The sequence below is a fragment of the Cheilinus undulatus genome, linkage group 16, assembly GCF_018320785.1.
Source record: "Cheilinus undulatus linkage group 16, ASM1832078v1, whole genome shotgun sequence".
NCBI classification, from domain to species: domain Eukaryota; kingdom Metazoa; phylum Chordata; class Actinopteri; order Labriformes; family Labridae; genus Cheilinus; species Cheilinus undulatus.
In genome coordinates, this window is record NC_054880.1 from 30,203,704 (window position 1) to 30,222,135 (window position 18,432).

Consider the following 18,432-nt stretch of genomic DNA (forward strand, 5'->3'; position numbering starts at 1 on the left):
CAACACTGTTCTGTATTAAGAATTATGCAGGTCTGCAGGTACAAAATAACCCCTAATGATGACCTCATTCTAAACCAAGTAACGTTAACAATTAAGCTATGAGATCTTCACAGGCTGTTCTTTCTCGTCTTTTACTTGATAATTTGTGCTGATTTATTCTTAAGGTACTTTACTTCATGTTTGTCTTATAACATGCTTTTCTGGGGGTAAAGAAAATAAGGACCCTCTGGTAGATCAAAATATATAGCATCAGCTTAACCTCGGACAAAAGAACTTGCTACAGATAGGAAACTGAACCAAAATATCTTGAGGAAATTATAAAAAACGGAAATGTTTGATAGCACACAGTTCTGATTACTTTTAAATTTGTTAATCAAGTTTTTCAATGTTTTTTAAAAGAAAATGAGAAATTCAAAGGCACAGCTGTGACCTTATGTTACTAATATTCCATCACTCGGGGGGAATATGCTACAATGAGTAGCATCCAGCTTCTGCCTGGCCCCAGAGACTTAACTATGGTACTCCAAAAAGGACAGTAAAGCAGTTAAGATGATTAGAGATAAGTTATGTATATCTTTTTTACCTTAATATCACTATACATTGACAGCCCTAGTTATTATTAAACCATTTTAGAAAGTTTTTTTTGTAATACGTCTAAAGCACTATTCGCAAGGGATTAGTATTACCTGGAGATCTCTTTGTGTGCTGAAATGTGGTAGGTAAATTTGCCCTGGCATTTTTACTCCAGAAATAACAGACATGGTCAGTTCGCATGGGATTAAAAACATAGACGTCCTGCACAATTATCACAAATGGCCAGAAGTTCCTAGGTAATACTCATCCCGTGCAAATGAGGCTTAAGGTAACTAGCAGGATTTTGACAATCCATCAGCCTTGATCAGGAACAGTAGAGTGTCTTCTAATGATACAGATGACTAATTTTAGATTTTACTATTGTTGGCATTTTATTTTGCACTGTTGTTACATTGTAAAAAAACTCAATGGGACGATCTCAATAACACTATTTGTGGCACTTGAATGTGAGCAGTCCAAGTGGGAGAATGTGTAGTGTGCAAGGCACTGTGGATAAAATATTGAAATGCTTAGAATAGTAATTGTGTTTGCTAAATTTTTTCATCCAACACTTTCCAATTGCCTCTTTAAAAATGCATGGAATAAAATTGAATCCCTCTTTTGATTAAAACATCCAGAATCCATAAATATGTAAATATTTGGATCAAAAGTTTTACTGCTTGAAAGAAGATTTTCATCACCGTTACAAAAGTCCTTTGTCTTTGTGCACTGGAGTCTGAATCATGAACAGTCCTTTTTTCAATCAACAACCTCAGATGGTAGGTGAGAATAGAGAAGTGTTTTTTCTTTCTTATTCTTTCTCGAATATGAAGGAAAAAACAATCAGTATCTGTACAGTGAAGTCTAATAAGCAGATATCATCATGTAATGTTTCCCATACTGCAGCTTTCAGAGGAGGAGAAGATCCAACGCTACAGTATCCTGTCTGAGCTCTATGAACTGATTGGCTTCCATCGCAAGTCTGCATTTTTTAAGCGTGTTGCTGCCATGCAGTGTGTGGCTCCAACAATCCCGGAGCCTGGCTGGAGGGCATGCTACAAGCTGCTGCTGGAGACGCTACCTGGATACAGCCTGTCACTGGATCCCAAGGACTTCAGCAAAGGTAAAAATGGAAGTAGAAGAAGTACAGAACTAGAGATAAAAATCCAGTTCCACACCGTTTTTGAACTTCATATATACAGCTCTGGAAAATACATGGTATCGTAAAGTAATAGAATATTTACGATTTTTTGACAACCTTGTTTTACTGAAGATGTTCCTAAGGTATTGCCTTTCTGAGAATAGGATAACAAATGAACTGAAAGTGGTTTCCATGACAATATGTTTTCAAAGAGATTTCAAGAAAAATGTCATTACCTCATTATTTTCTTCAACTAAACTTTTCTGTGAATTTTTGTCTTTGTTCTTGAGAAATTGCCCAAACCTTTTTTATTTTGAAAGCTCACATTGACTGAATGCTGATTGCTCCAGCCTTCAGTCCAAATGGTGGTTATTGCCAAATTAGATGATATTTCCTCCAGGGGGTTCCTGAGTTACCTCTTCTTAAAACTGCAGCAGACAGAAAGACAGGCAGCCTGAAAACAAAAGCCTCAAGCAGAGCAGAAGCAAAACAAACACAGGGATGGCTCACTTCATTTTATATGAGGGTTATTCTCCTATTTGCAAAGGTCTCAAGTTAAGAAGTGCTGGCTTTCTATCAGTCAGAAGTAGTAAATTATTGAATCACAGAAATAAGCATTTTCAAATAGAGAAAGCTTTCAAAATCCAGAATAGGTTGAAAGAAGCAGTGTGAACACAGATTTAATAAATAATGGAAATGAAAGCATCACTTCATTCCACCCTGAGCTTAAGAGTGCTCCTTCAGGATATTTGACATTCAAGCCAGCAATCTGCTTACAAAGAGACACAGTTGAGACCTGACCCGGGCTTTTGTACTCTCTTTACTAAGGTCCTCATGATAAACCCCTTGGTTGTACAGACTCTTGACCCTGCTCATTGCAGCAGCAGGCTCTCAATAAGAGCATCAGCAACAAGAAAAGATAGACTCACGATGAACTGAAGAGCTCAGGGACAGCTATGTTCTCTTGTTATTAGTGACGCTGTGAGAGGATTTTTCTCAAATGTGCAGTCGATCTCTGGCCTGGTTTCCCCTGTAAATTGTGAATAAAAACATGCTGTAGATTCAGGATGAAATGTTTTCCCTTCTGCTCTGGACGTTGTTTCACAGCTTGTAGCTTCTATAGAACTTCATTATTGATGCAAAGGGTCTTGATATCACAAGAAATCATACCAATGTGCTTCATTTTTCTATTATATTCATATACATTTATTATTCAGTAAGAGTCATATAATGAGTTTAACAGAGGCTGTCACAAATGCTACTAATCCAACATATGTTGATATTAAGAAATCCCATGGCATGTTCTCTGGGCTGTTCGGGGGGCCTTTCCTTTTTGTGGACAGACCTAATTGCAACCCCATGCTTACTCACGCTTTTGAAATAAAGACTATAGATTAGAGCAGCCTTTCCCAAACTTGGTATTAGACACCAGTTTTTATTGGATTGCCAACTGGAAAAGAAAATTGCTTAAAAAAATGTCATAAGTTGATAAACATTGGCTTCACTAAAGCCTTTAAATGCAGAAGAGAGGCCTCAGTGTATTTTATGCTCAGTAATAAAAGCTTCAAAAGAAACAAAGAATGAAGCATTCACCAGCTCTTGAACTGATAATTTATGGTTAATTTTAAAGCACAAAAAACTTAAGAAACAGTGTAGTCACTGTAAGAGATTAATGCCTCTGCAGGATCACTAAACATTAATCACTAAACTTCTTACATTCCTTTTTGCTGTTTGTGTTTGCACTGTAATATCTTTAATATAGAAATCTCTTTTATACATACAAGAAATAAAGTAGCTTTGGCTCAAAAGAGAGCAAACATAGGCCTACTAAAAAAAGAAAAAGAAACATTGTTGACAAAATATTTTAGCTAATGAGTTCTCTTTACTAACTAGGTCACCTACAAATAAGGTATTTTACTTTTCCATTAATTTCCTCACAAGAGAATTTTCTTTCAGCATTTTTTCAAACTGAATATTAAGCAGTACATATATTCACTGATAAGAAATCCTGATCAGTAGTTGTAGTGTATGAAATACATTAAAACAGGTTCCAGGTGACTGCATGATTAAAATCCAGCTGTTAAATTATTCAATTTACTTATAGAGGCTCAAAACAGAATATAAAACAGCATGAACACCATAGGAATTATGTATATTTATTAATATAGTTATTTATTTATTTTAGACATACAGTTTCATTTTATTGAATTAGATTATCTTGAAAAAGTTATGTTTTCCCCTGTGATTTAATTCAAGAAGTGAAACTTGAATATATTCTAGATTAATCTCATACAAAGATAAATATTTTATGACTTTCTTTATTTTAATCTTGATGATTACAGCTTATAGCTCATATAAATCAAAACTCCACCACTTCAAAATATTCGAATATCCCAAAACATCAGTCAGTGTTGGCGTTCTGGAAAATTATGCACATTTATTCACTTAGTAATTGGTTGGAGCTCCTTTTACACAAATTACTGAATCAATATGATGTGGCATGATAGTATGCATCTGATAGCAGTCCTCAGCTTGTCTGTATTGTTGGGTCTGGTGTCTCTCATCTTCCTCAGAGATTCTCTATGGGGTTCAGGTCAATCAAGTACAGTAAGGCCATATTCAGCAAACCAGTTTCTGGTAGTCTTGGCTTCTCTGTTGGCAGGTGCCAAGACCGGCAGGAAAAGATAATTGGTATGTCCATAAAGTTTCTCAGCAGATGGAAGCATGAAGTGCTCTAGAATCTCCCGGGCTCCTGACAACATTCACTCTGGACTTAATGAAGCACAGTGGACTAACAGCAGCAGACGACATGGTACCCCAAACCATCACTGACTTCTGGAACCTTGGATTTGGTACCTCGCTGATCTTTTTCCAGACTCTGGAGCCTTGATTTTCAAATGAAATTCAAAATGTACTTTCTTCTTTAAACAGGACTTTGGACCACAAAACAGCAGTCCAGCTCTCTTTGTCCTTATCCTAGGATAGACATTTATTGTGTTGTCTGTGATTCAGGATTGAGTCCACACCAGGAAAATGACACTTGCTGGCCATTTTCTGGATGCGTCTGTGTGCGGTGGCTTTTGATCCACAGACTCCAGCCTCGGTCCAGTCCTTGTGATGCTCCCCTAAGTTCTTAAATCTGTTTTGATAAATGGTCCTTTGAAGATTGTGCTAACCTTTGTTGCTTGTGGATCTTTCCTGACTACACTTTTCCCTCCCAGTCAACTTTCTATGAATATGCTTTGATACAGCACTCTGAGAATAGCCTGCCCTTTCAGCAATGACCTGTGGCTTACCCTCCTTTTGAAGGGTGTCATTGATTGTCTTCTGGACAAGACTCAAGTCAGCAGTCTTCCCCATGATTGCAGTTGTGTGTACTGAACCAGAATCAGAAAACTAAGTCTCAGGAAATCATTTTCCATAATATTTTGGAATAGGGGATTTTTGTTTTCGGGAGCTGTAAGCTGAAATCATCAAGATTAAAATGAAAAAAACTCTTTGTTCACTTTGTTGGAGATGAATCTCAAACATATGGAAATGTAGCTTTCTGAACTAAATCATGGGAAAAAAATGAATTTTTACTTGATATGCTAAGTTTTTTGAGGTGCACCTGTGGATGTTATGGAGATACGTGATGTACATTTTTAAAATTTTAAGTCCCAGGGAGAGTACAAACTTCTCACTAAGGTCTCTAGCTGAGTTCCTGGTCTAGAGGAGAGCAAAAATAAAATGGTTATCTAAAGCGTTATATTTCAGAGACCTAGCTGCAGTATTTACAATGTTAGGGTAAGTGCAATACATTTTTGGCAATTTCTGAGATACATACTTTCTACACTTAAATTGCTTGTGCTGAATTTTACATACTTCACATATAGGGGAATGAATATAAAAATAATCACTTGGAATATTTCGGTTTGATTAAGTACCTTTAAGCATTAGAAGTTATATTTCCCAATACTGATCAAGCAGCTGTTACATTAAAGTCCTAAATGAGGCCTGGGTATCCACTCTGAATCCCAAAAGTGCTTATTGGGAAGCCGGAAATGATGAATCTAAGTCTTTGTCAGAAGGGATCAGGTGGGAGTTTATAAAGCAAATGACTCGAGATGCAAGTTCAAGTGGTAGAAAATGAGGATCAATGGTGTGTTCTAATAGGAGTGCTATTAGATCAGAAGCCTAAAAAACAAATGGCTTTTTAAGTGGCTCTCAGGTACTTTTTCACTCCTTCTCTCTTTGAGCCTGAAATAGTGAGCCTGTGATTCCTCTACCATTGTCCTGCCATTAAAGACATTTCTGGAGCTTCTTTTCCCATAATAACTTGCATGTTTTTAAAGAGGGAGAGTAATGGTTATATTTGGCATCTCATCACCCTGCAGGCCTGCACAGTAGAAAACTCCACTTCTTTCATCACAGGCGGACAAAGTTTAAAAGCCTTTTTGAGTCTGGTTTTGCATGACAGTGCAGCTGCTCGGATGAGACACCACGCTCATTATCTTGGTGGTGTGTTAAATGGATTTCCAGACACCTTCAGCTCCAGTCTGAAAATACAGCAAATGGAGTCATTTTTCATGTTTGAGTGAGAACGACATTCTGGGAAAATCCAGTGTCTTTTGGATTACTGTTCTCCAGATAAGCACTGATTTTAGCAGACAGGTGGTATTCAGCTATTTTTAGCCTGCTTAGTGGGAAAAGATGGAAAAATCGCTTATGAAGGAACTGCGTTTACAGTTTGCTCAGATGCCAAATGAAGTTAGGATAAAAAAACAAGCGTTGTAGAAAAAGTGCTGAGAACTGAAAAGCATCATGTACTTGGTTTGATGTTATTGGAAGTGGTATTTTAGCTGAGGAAACATCTGAGTGTTTACTAAACATCCTCTTTCCCTCCCTCTTGCCCCTCAGGCCTCCCCTGCACATCTTTCCTCTGGTTTTCTTTCCCACTTAGTGAGTCAACAGTCGACAGCTGGGAGTGGAGTATGCGATGTGGTAGGGAGCTGAGGGTCTTATGTAACAGTTGGTGTCAGGCTAGAATGCTATTAAGATGTCTTCTGGAGATCTGTAAAGAGAATAACGTTGGCAGAGTTAGCATCATGCTGGGGCTCATCTGAAGGTCCGCAGTGGGGATACTTCACTTTTAAGAGTCAGATTGAATCATAGACTTAAGATTGATTTCATTATGTGGGGCCTGTTGTGAGTGATGGATGACAAATGAAAACTTAAAAGGTTTATTATACTCTAAATGAACATTTCAAAGTACTAAAGCTGCTGTGAAACAATTAAAAAAAACATTTTACTTTCTGTGTTGTGAAGTTTTACTTCTGTGCTGAGCTTGTTATGAGATGTCTGGGAAACCCTTAAACAAAGATAATGATATGTGCTTAACTTGTAAGCTTAAGTCAGATAACTGAATATTGATCACAAATTTTAGTTAAATAAAATTACATGATCATAAATCCAAAGGCTTTAATTGCTATTCACGCTGGAGGAGTACAAACTGATGATGAATCTCCTTTATTTATCTCAGCAGTTTTTGCTGTTGTTGGGGTAGTTACTCAAAAAAGTGATTCTTTACATATTACTAGTTACTTTCTAAAAGAGTAATGCCACATTACTTAAATACTTACTGCTAAAGTAACTACTTACACTACTAGATCCGCTACTTTTGCATTACTCCTTCTTACCTGAGATCTTCTGTATCTTAACTGCCAGTGAAAAACACAAAGCTTACCGTACATATTCCCAGATTAGTGAAATATAATGTTATGGCACAATTTCATGCCATAAAAGCTGTAAGGATATATGAGTGATGTCAGCACAAGGGTTGATGCTGCTAGATAGGACTCAGTGTATATGTGCTCCACGAGTAACTAGTGGGAAGTCGAGTACTTCTGTGTTATGTTCAGTCAAGTCGTGTAACTAAAGTCGACAAAAGACAGTCCCTGATTTACATAACACTACAATCATCATAAATCCTTCTCTCATCACAGGGGGACAAAGGACAAACACAAAATCTCTCCATTTTTCTTTTTTGATACATGAGGTGATGGCAAAAATGTGAAAATCATAGCAAAACAACACCTCACAGATAAACAAGTCAAGAATAAGACCACAGTAGGAAAGATTTCCTCCACCATATATGCTGCCACAAGCCTATTTATCTCAACCTTTGTGGTTACTGGTTGCTGTTGAAAATGATCCTTTGGCTGCTTGGTTGGTGTCAGCTTATGCAGTCATCTTGAGCTTTGTGTTAGTATGCTGCCTTCGTAGGTGTTTGGAAAGGTTTGATGCTGAGTTCATGGAAGTAGAGAGTTGTTTCAGGCCTGGTCACAGTTTCGGTTCACCGTCCCATTCTCTCCTTTTTGTGCAACAAATTCAAAGTAGTGTTCATATCATCACATATCTAACTAGAAAAGCACTTGGAGAGCGCAGACCTCCGCCATTAGCTGTATCTCCCAATAGTAAAGAATCCTTGATAAAATTCCTGGATCCAGACGGTGATCTGGATCGCTCCCAAAATCTAATCAGTTCTTCCTTATGCCATTTTTTGACATTTCCTGAAAATTTCATCCGAATCCGTCCATAATTTTTTGAGTTATGTTGATAACAAACAAACCAACTAAGTAACAAACCCTGCCGATCACATAACCTCCTTGGCGGAGGTAAAGATGTCTTTATTTAGACAGCTTTGCTGTTTTGTTCTCCCTCCTCTATGAACTCAAGCTAATGTGCTAGCCACCTGAGTCAGCATGTGTGGTGTGAGCACACATTAAAAGGGATGATTGGTTGTTTTTTCCATTTTCTTGCTTTACAAGTAGTTGGAGGATTAACAGTTACACCAGTAACAAGATTATTCTTTACAGTATCATATACCAAGTTAGCAGCAGTAAGGCATCACACTACTGCGATACAGACAAACGTAATGTGATTATAGTAACGCAGTTACAATAATATCTAACACTAGTATTGGCTAGTACATAAAGTTATTGTCGGCAGTTGTTGACTTTAAATACTTATTTTATTTCTGGTTGTTATGATCTTGACTGACTTGTTCTCAAAGTACCTCATTCTGTTTAGCAGACTGAGCTTACTAAACATGTCTGGTCTTGCTACATCTTGGAATTGTAGAATCAGCATCAGTGCATTTTAGTACCTTTACTTCTTATTTAAACATGAAGAGCAGCATATTGAACAGCTCTGTAGACATTGGTAGTAGGACAGTGTGTCGGACACAGGCATGTAACCATTACAGTTGCTAAGAGCTAGAGTGCTGTTAATGCTAACAACACAACTTAAAGCCACGACAACACAGAAGATGCATTGAAGATGCGTGGTGCTTGGAGGAAAATATTAGCAGTAGGATTTACAGTGCTAAAACTGGCTTCTGTTATCCATTATGGTCATTTTTGATTTATTTAGAACTGTAAAGCGGTATAGGTAATAAACAAACTTTGGACCAGGTCTAAATCTGGTCTGCATTCTTTTCCAATTACAGTGTGATGTGCCTCCCCTGAGGACTGTGCTGTGAAAATAAGCAATAACATACAGTATCTGTTTGTAGTGTGTATTTTAAATGCACTATTTGTTTAAATGAATATCAAGTATTTAGTTCAGCCTGCTAAGGTTTCATTTGAGTAGCACTCAATCCACTTAAGAACTACTCATGTGCTTCTTTTACTGAACCTTCAGTGCCTGGTCATTGAAATATTTTAATTTGGGCATTACTGGCATCTCTGTACTGCTCTTTTTGATCCTGCCCAAGTTCTGTGTTTGTGTTTATGCAGTTTGCACATAGCCCTTCAGTCTCATGCCCTTATTTGGACATACAAGACACCTTTTTCTTTTTATATTCAAGTTAGGGAATATATGCATCCATGCTTCTAACTTGTGAGGACATGGCATTCATCAATTCAGCACAGGCATAAAAAACAGCAGTTTGAGAACAGGGTCATGAATCTGAACCTTTTCTTATAATCTTCTCAGGAACACATTTAAGAGAAAGAAGATATTAGTGAATGAGGTGCAGTGATGATTCATAATGACTTTATAGATCTGTGCTGACCTGAATTGACAGCTGTGTAACAATAGATGTCAGCAGTGAGCCTTGTCGGCCTTGTCAATGATTATTTCTCTGCCACTTCTCTCTCAGGTACACACCGAGGCTGGGCTGCTGTTCAGATGCGCCTCCTGCATGAACTGGTGTATGCATCCCGTCGCATGGGTAACCCTGCCCTTTCTGTTCGCCACCTGTCCTTCCTGCTGCAGACCATGCTGGACTTCCTATCCGATCAAGGTCAGCTATTATTGAACTCAAAGAAGAGTCTTGAAAAGTAGCAGATACTTTTTCTTTTTTATTGTAAACTTAAACCCTGTGAGGTGCTTCATACCCAGAAAGAGCCATCCTGTTCTTTGGTGATTGCAGTATTATACCCTTTACTTAATGGTATGCAGTGAACATCAAAGCCAGTATTTGCTTGGCAGGAGGGCAACATTGTCCACTGACCAGAAATCCTGTGCAGCCAGAAGATAGGGGTTTTTCACTGAAGCAGTGTGAACCAGACGGTCCACTGGCCACACAATAGAGGCCAACGTAATCCTTGGTTGGCTACAGAGCATGAGAATTGAGGGGGGAAAGGGAGGGCGAGACGAGGTATGAACAAGATGAAGAAAGCTTAGAGTGTAAAATATTAAATTTCAGCTAAGGGACGACTGCTGCTGGGGTAAGGAAGCTGCTCATTCAAGCGTTCCTTGAACCTGGCCTGCTTGAATAGTATTACCCTCCTCAGCTTAACATACATCAATGGCCAGAAAAATGCAGCCAAATGATGTTATTACTACTGCTACCGCTGGGTATTATCATACTTTAAACGCTGACCTTTTAAGCATAGTTCTTAACCAGTGTTTATCAATAGATGCCATTTCAGACTTTCTGTGTATCTTTTTGGGCGCCGGGTGCTGCCTGCTGCAGTTTTGGTGTCTTGACTGCCTCCTCTTCCATCTTCAGTTTGGTACTAATAATGTCAGAGAGGCTAGGGTTGGTTGCATGGGTAGAATAAGTTCCTATCGATGCGTCTTGGGGTTTCAGCGTTTGTATATGTATGTATATGTAAAGAATAGAGTTTGACAGGAAAGGTCTTTGATGGCTCTGATACACTGTCTGCATGTCTATCAAGGTGGACAAGGCAACTCATCAGATAAGTTTGTTTCCTCTGTGTCATTTTGTACAAAGTAATGCAGAAATCACAACAAAATAGGCTGTAAATTTAGACAAACAAGTTGGGCTCCTAACTGAAAAACTTGGAGAAAAAGTAATTAAAGCAGAGCCTACAGAGACTCCAGAAAGGTTGATGTTTTTGTCTTCTTTTGAATTTGTGTTATCTATGATGTCCAATTCAGCCCTGCCACTGATTTTCCCCAATCAGTCACTATCAGTGTTGGGATAGCGTCTCAAATAAGCTAGAAAGTCAAATGTCGTGTCAGAGCATGATTGTGTTGAACAGGGAGCTGAACAATAAGGCAAAGCTTTTGATTATCCCGCTGATCTGAACTTAGCACAAAGAGTAATGAAATTAGTGTTTGGTAGATTATTTCTTTGTGGCAACAATGATTCTGATTTTTGATTAAGAAAGCATGCAGCCGAACTCTCATCCGTGCTTTTTAACCCAAAAAGGTGAAACTGGAGTTGTTCTGAAATAAAAAAAGCCTAAGATGGGAAATCGCAAGCACAGAAGCTGTAATGCTTATTAGATAAAGGAACTGATGGATCAGGACACATCATTCATTCATTGAATGATTCTTCATTTAAACAAGTGACTTTTAACTGATCATGAATTAAATAACCTTGGTAAACATAATTTTGAAGGGAAATGTTGTGCTATTAATTATCTTCACAAGTTTTACTTAATTTGTTAAATTTAATATAACAGATATTCTAATTAAAAGGATACTAAAAATAGAAAGAGATGATTAGAAGAGCTTTGTTCAGTTAGTTTTTCATAGCCTCACTTTAAAGACTTGGTTTCTGTACTCTTATCATTTTTGCAAATGTTAATTGCACCCCCTCAAGTTCTATTTCAGTACCAAAAATGTGTCATCATCTATAAAATGAAAAAATTGCTGCTCAAAAAAGAAAGCAACACGATGTGCTTTCAGCCAATTAGCGCCTTGTGACATTTGTGGAGTGTATTCTTTTTATCAGCCTCTGCTGGGAGCTCTGTCTCTTCTATTATGTCTGAAGTCAGAGCAATACAGTATGGACTGGTCATAGTAATAATGGACATCCAATTGGGACGCAAGGATATCAATCAATCAATCAATCAAGAACGTTTGCCCCCAATCAGGGCGATTCAGTGTGCAAAAATATGGGAGCATAAGAAACATAAAAGCCACATAAAACACGTAAGAGTACATAAAAACATATAACAGCACAATTTGACCCTTTAAAGCACAAAGTAACGTAAAACAGGAGACAAATTCAAAATCCAACAAGGAAATTGATCAATTAATTCATGACACTGGCTGTCAGAAAGTGCAACAGTGCAAAGACTATCTCCTCCTACAGGAGTTAAGAAGAGAGATGGCAATAGGAATAAAGGAGTGTTTGTATCTGTTGGTTTTACTCGGTGGAAGTCTGAGAAGGGAACCCGATGGAAGAGGCTCAAATTGTTGATGTAAATATATACATATATACATATATATATATATATATATATATATATATATATATATATAAATTTTTTTCTTTTTTTTTTTTGCACTCTGATATATCCTGAACTGCCAAAATCTATAGAAATAAAGAGGGGGACAAGCCCAGCTTGTGCATCGATACTCTGAACAATAGGAGGTGCTGACTTCCCTCAGCTCCACTTATTCAATGTCATAAATGCTTCAGCTGACCTGAGAGCAGCAGGTAAATAAAACAGTCATGGCAGGGGTGGATGAAAACTGCAGTAGTGGACCCATCGTCCTCTTCTAAGTCAAACAGTCAGAGATGTAGATAGTGTTTCAATAACGTACAGCCGGACCTCTGACGAACATAGCCCACCTAAAAACAAGAGAGTTAAACTCATCTTGTCTTCAATGAGGTTCTGAAGGCTGGTTGCAGATTGGTGAACCTCTGTCAATTTTTTCTTGCAAGAGACTCTGCCTCCCTTAAATGTTCCTTTTATACCCAATCATGTTACTGACCTGTTGCCAGTTAACTTCATTAGTGTCAAAATGCTCCTCCAGCTGTTTTTCATTGTATCGCTTACTTTTTCAGCCTTTTGTTGCCCCGTCCTTACTTTTTTGAGATGTGTTGCTGACATCAAATTCAAAATGAACTATTTTCTTTTGCACGAAATGATACAATGTCTCAGTTTTAGCATCTGACATTCTGTTTATATTCTATTGTGAATAAATGTGGGTTTGTTAGATTTGAAAATCATTGCATTCTGTTTCAATTGGTGTTTTCATGCTGTTGAAACAAAATTGATGAAAAAGGAATAATTTGAGTGCATGGTGTGAATGAGATGCTGTGCAGATGGATGCTTGGAAATTTGTGGGAGGACTCCTAAAATACCACCATTGTCTTTTTGTTTAATCATAGAAAAAAGTCAAAGTTTGTCCAACAGGTGACTTCCGCTGCCCAATAATAATCTTTGAAACAGCAGTTTGGTGTACCAGATGCCAGAATTACATACTACACAGCAGATAAATGTCATCTCCTGACTTTGACTCTGACCTTTTTATTTTGTAGAGATGTTAAACTGATGCATCAGAAACATAAACGGGGGAGGAAAACTTGATTTTAGGTGTCACAAGGCCTGCTTTATTCACATAATTTTCCAGCATGTGGAGAGCATTTTAACTACCTCTAGCCACCAATTAAGGATTCTTGTAGCTGAAAATTCAACCAAAATCAAATCTCTCTGAGATTCTCAGACTGTTAAAGTGTGTTGTTGCATTGGCCAGTGAAATTGTTGCATCATTTGACAAAAACGGCTCTGTTCACTCCTCCTACTTGTAATTTGATATAGATGCCTAGGGATTTCAGACCCACTATAGAAATGCCGACTGTGGAAGATTTCCATATTTTTCATTATTGTAGTGTAAATTCGTATTTCCTGCTGGATGAAGGCACCATCATCATGATTTTTCCTGTGGAAATACAGACAAGGATTCATTTTAAATGCATGACCATGGCTGAAAATGGTAATATGGTTGGCCTGAGAGATACAAATCCTGAAAGAACCGAAGTGAACCATAGGTCAACCATTACATCCACCCACTAAGTATTACTTAAACGTGAAATGGCCCTCTCCATTGTCTCTCCTGCTGTTATTTTTAACACAAAAATACTATTCAGGTTTCACTTTGGTAATTTATATTATAACACATACAACTTGTCACACTTGCTGGATGTGATGGCACACACTGGCCCAAAGTGGCAAGCGTAGCTGTTGGTGCTAACTGCTATTTAGGCTGATGTCTTGCCATGTATAGATGAAGATTGGTGTTGCTGCAGTACTTTACCTTGTTTTTCTTGCACATTGCATGTCTCACGTCTGGCTCTTAACTTTCTGGTGGTTGAAGAAACCTGAAATGATCCTTTGTTTTTGTTTTCTGTTTTGCTCACTGATAATTTTTAATAACGTTTTCTCTGAGTTGCTTGGAGTGTTCTTTTGTGCTCACGATGTAATGGTGGCGAGGAATACTGGTTAACCAGTGACTGGACCTTCCAGACACAGGTGTCTTTATATTACAACCACTTGGGTCACTGCGCTCAGGTGATCCCCATTTCACTAATTGTGAGACTACTTGACAAGGCCTCTGTTGAATTTTGACAATCACTTTCAAGGGGGTGAATATTTATGCAGTCACTTATTTCACCTTACATATTTTGGTTTAGTTGGCATTACTTTGTAGAAATTTGTTTTCCCTTTGACATTGAATAGTTTTTTTGGGTCAAAAAAGCCAAATTATATTGACCAGCATTGATTTAAACGTCTGAGGGGGTGGATAAGGGATACTAAAAGGGGTTTTACTTTAATTGATGGCCTATATGAAAAACATAACATTTAATGTCCATAAATGACTTCCATTTAGAGCCGTATAAAATACTGACCATATCTTGCGACACAACCTCAGCACAGGCTTAGAGGCCTCACCATGCTTTATGATTATATCATAGATAAGGAACAAAATGATCAAATTTCTAAGTACATTACTGTAGTTTTAGAAATTATGTGATAAACTCACGTGCTTGAGATTATATTGAGTGTGCCATTTTGAGGTTTTGATTTCCAGCAGCCCGTGGTTACGTGAATGTTTTGATGCTTGCGGCAATTATACCAACAATAACCAAACGTTCTTCAGCAATGCAGTGATTCTAATTAATTTAAAACCAAAACAAAAGAAAACACGTCCTATTAAGTCTCAGTTTGTCTGGTTCGTTTAATGAGTTTCATCCAATTAGAGTTGTTCATATGTTTAATTAACATCCATATGCCAAGGATGTGAAGAGGGCCAAAGTTTTTTTAAGCTGTTTACTAGTTGCAAAAGGTTTGATATAATTATCCTGTTCACACCAATATGAGTAGAGATTTATGTAAGCTTTATTACATTTTTGGACTGTTGTTTATAGAGGGTAAGGACATGACGTGGCAGGAGGGAGGAGTCTCTGCAGTTCAAGCCACTGAGTGGCAGAGAGTATGCAAAAGGGACGGGAATGGGAAGAAGTTTTGCATTTAATGCCTTTGATTCAGCTGACAACTTCCAACTTTTCAGGAATTTTTCTTGACTCTCTGTCTCCATCGAGTCCATATGTCCTGGATTTAAGCAGTCTGTTTAAGTCCAGTTTCCCCTATTGAAGACAGCCCTCTTTAAGAATGTTTTGACACTCAGTTTGATTTGGGGGGATGCAGTCTGGAATAAATTTGATGTTAGTGCATACTAGGTGTGTAATGGTTCACACAGAGCACTGTACGGTTTGTAACTTGATTTTGGTGCAGTGAAGGTAAAGCAAAACAACATTTTTGCATCTTGGAGCGGTGTATAATCTTTATAGTTTACAAAGTGTGCAGTCGTATAGTTATCAAAGAACAGCAGGCGTAGGGCCACAAATCACCAGAAGGATTTGTCTATTAAGAATGTCTTTCTTGCTGTAATTTACTTTGCACTTATGAAAAATTAAAAATGCACTTTTGATGGTTTATAACTGAAGGTGTTGAAGTCTGCCAGAGGGTTGCTGGTGTGGATATACTGAGTAAAGAGTGGCTGCAGCTAGAAACACTGGGCTCTGCTTACCAAAAAGACAGTAGGGCATGGCCTAATTTGACTTAGGAGAATACCAACCTCCTACTAGATAGATAAACTGGTTGCAAAGTTAGGCAGACAAGTTACCTGCACCTTTAGCTATTCCTGTGAGTTAACTGCTGCAAGTCGAGTCTAATGTCGTTTTCATTTCCCAGTAAGATATCACATGGTAGAGACATGATGAATCAGGGAAGGAGTGAATGTGGGTTTCTGTGCCGTGGATTGCTAAAGCCTCTGCCTCTCTCTCCTTAAACATAGCCCTTGAATTTTCCAGCTGAAACCAGGTCATTAGCATTACTTAAAGTCTCTTTTTAAGAGGATTTTTAAAGATGGGCTTTTAGGCATAGACTCAGCAAAAGTTATCCCTTATAAAAAGGAAGCGTCCTAGTGCATGCAGGGCCTTTTCTGCTTTGATCTGTTGAGGCTTTTTGTTTTACTGGATCTGAAAATAACCGCATCAACAAAATATCACCTGAAACTACTCTTTACTGCAGAATAGCACAGATTGCAATATCCATTTTTAATAATACAGCCAAAACATTTCCTGCCTTTAGAGTACAGTTACTGACAGCAAAACAAGCAATTGATGTAACTTTTCTTCAGTGGAGATTAAATAGGTGACCATAATAACCCACCCACTGCTATGTGTTCATTAGAAAATAACTTATAAACTGCACTACATTACAGAATCACCTCTCATAGGCCCTCAAACTAAACTCCTCCAGACATTTTGAGTGTCAAACCTGTAATTTTCTGTATTCTCGTCTATTTTATGTCATGATTTATGGTTAAATTGTCTTTTTTTATCCTTCCATCCATCCGTTATCTACACTACTTATCTGGAGCCAATCCCAGCTGTTATTGGGTAAGAGGCTGGGTACACCCTGGACTGGTCACCAGTCAGTCACAGGGCTGCCGAAGGACTCAGAGGAACCCAAGCATGCATGAGAACATGCAGACTCCACTGTGGTTGAGACGTTTGTCCCTTAACTTGAAAGTGGGGGTTTGGTTCCAAGCTCCTGCAGTCCTACAGTCACAAAGGCAAGACACTCAACCCCAGTTTATCCCCACAGTGAATGTATTTGGATACCATTGAATGGGATTAGTTTATACTGATGGTCACTCTAGCCTTTGTCATCAGTGTGCGAATGTGGATTGAATTGGTGTGAATGGGTAAATGAGAGCTGCACTGTAAATAGTGGTTGATTAGTCAGATGTCTAGTAAAGTCCATTTACCAATCACAGTCAAGGAAGGTCCCATCTGAGGACCAGGAACCTCCTTGCTATGAGGCAACAGTGCTAACCTTTGCTTCACTCTCTTAAGCTGAACTCTGCTTAACTCCAGAGGGAATTATCAGTTACAGCATATCACCTGAGGGTCTTCTTCTCATGCCTCAATTAATATTTGTGATTTTCAAGAGTTTTATCTTGTTTTATATATTTCCTTTATTAATCAATAGTTCCTGCAAAGTGATATGTCTCATATCAGATCAGCCTTTTTAATAAGGGGCTCACTAACTGAGCTTTTATCATTTAAGTGTCCCACCATTACCGTATTATATTAGGGAGGCCTTAATTAAATGCTGTTTTAATTTACTTCACTGCCCTAGCCCACAAAAGAGTGAGACAGCAGGAGCATATACATGGATGTGAGCAGGCCGAGAGGTAATATCAGACAGGAGATAAAGGTCTGTGATTATCCTCCTGTATGTCAAGGCTTTTTCTCCTCTGATGATGGGCATATAGACATGTTAGCTTCTGTGTTTGTGGTTGTCCATTAATGTTTGTGTTGCTGAGTGCATGGCAGATTGACCATATAACGTATTGGCTGGAATTTGAGTGACACCGCCTTTGGTTCCTGTGGCTGTATTTAGAAACAAAGACGCGTTTGCCATGTCAGAAACATTGACTCAAAAAATCTGTCTGTCAACTTAGAAATAGACAAAGAGGTGATACACTCATGCCCCTCATTTCATCATACATGACGTTGCTGCCCCGCTAAAGGTGACACTGTAATGTCTGATTACTAATTATTAAATGTCAGTGTGAACGTGGGAGTGAACTTTTGAGTGCATTTCTTTATCATTATGAGAAATATATAATGAAAACAAAACAGTGGTTTTCTGTTTAGTAAACATGCCTTATGAGGTGACGTTTTTATTGAACAGAGTCCTCAATTTAAAAGGAGAGGTAAACAGCGATGTGCGTAGCTGGGCAGCTCTGGTCTACTCATATTGTGTTATTGTGGAGTTTTTTTCAGTTTTTTAGTTTGACTGATAGGGATCCAAATAAAAAAAATGAATAAAGATAGACTGCTATCCTTCTTAAAACTAAAATGAATGGGATATCAGAAAGTTCATCTCCCATACAGTATTTGCTAATAAAGACATAGCTTTTCAGTCAGCAGCGATGCAGCCAGCCTGAAGTGG

At 38.1% G+C, this 18,432-nt stretch overlaps 1 protein-coding gene across 2 annotated transcripts in view; it reads left to right on the top strand.

The window, feature by feature from the left end:
• Nucleotides 1-18,432, top strand: part of trappc9 (trafficking protein particle complex subunit 9) — a 341,471-nt gene that overhangs the window by 17,970 nt on the left and 305,069 nt on the right. For both annotated transcript variants that reach the window (XM_041809216.1, XM_041809217.1), the window contains 2 exons: nucleotides 1,480-1,696; nucleotides 9,858-10,001. In XM_041809216.1, coding sequence (XP_041665150.1) covers nucleotides 1,480-1,696; nucleotides 9,858-10,001 — 361 coding nt within the window. The remainder of the gene's footprint in view (nucleotides 1-1,479; nucleotides 1,697-9,857; nucleotides 10,002-18,432) is intronic.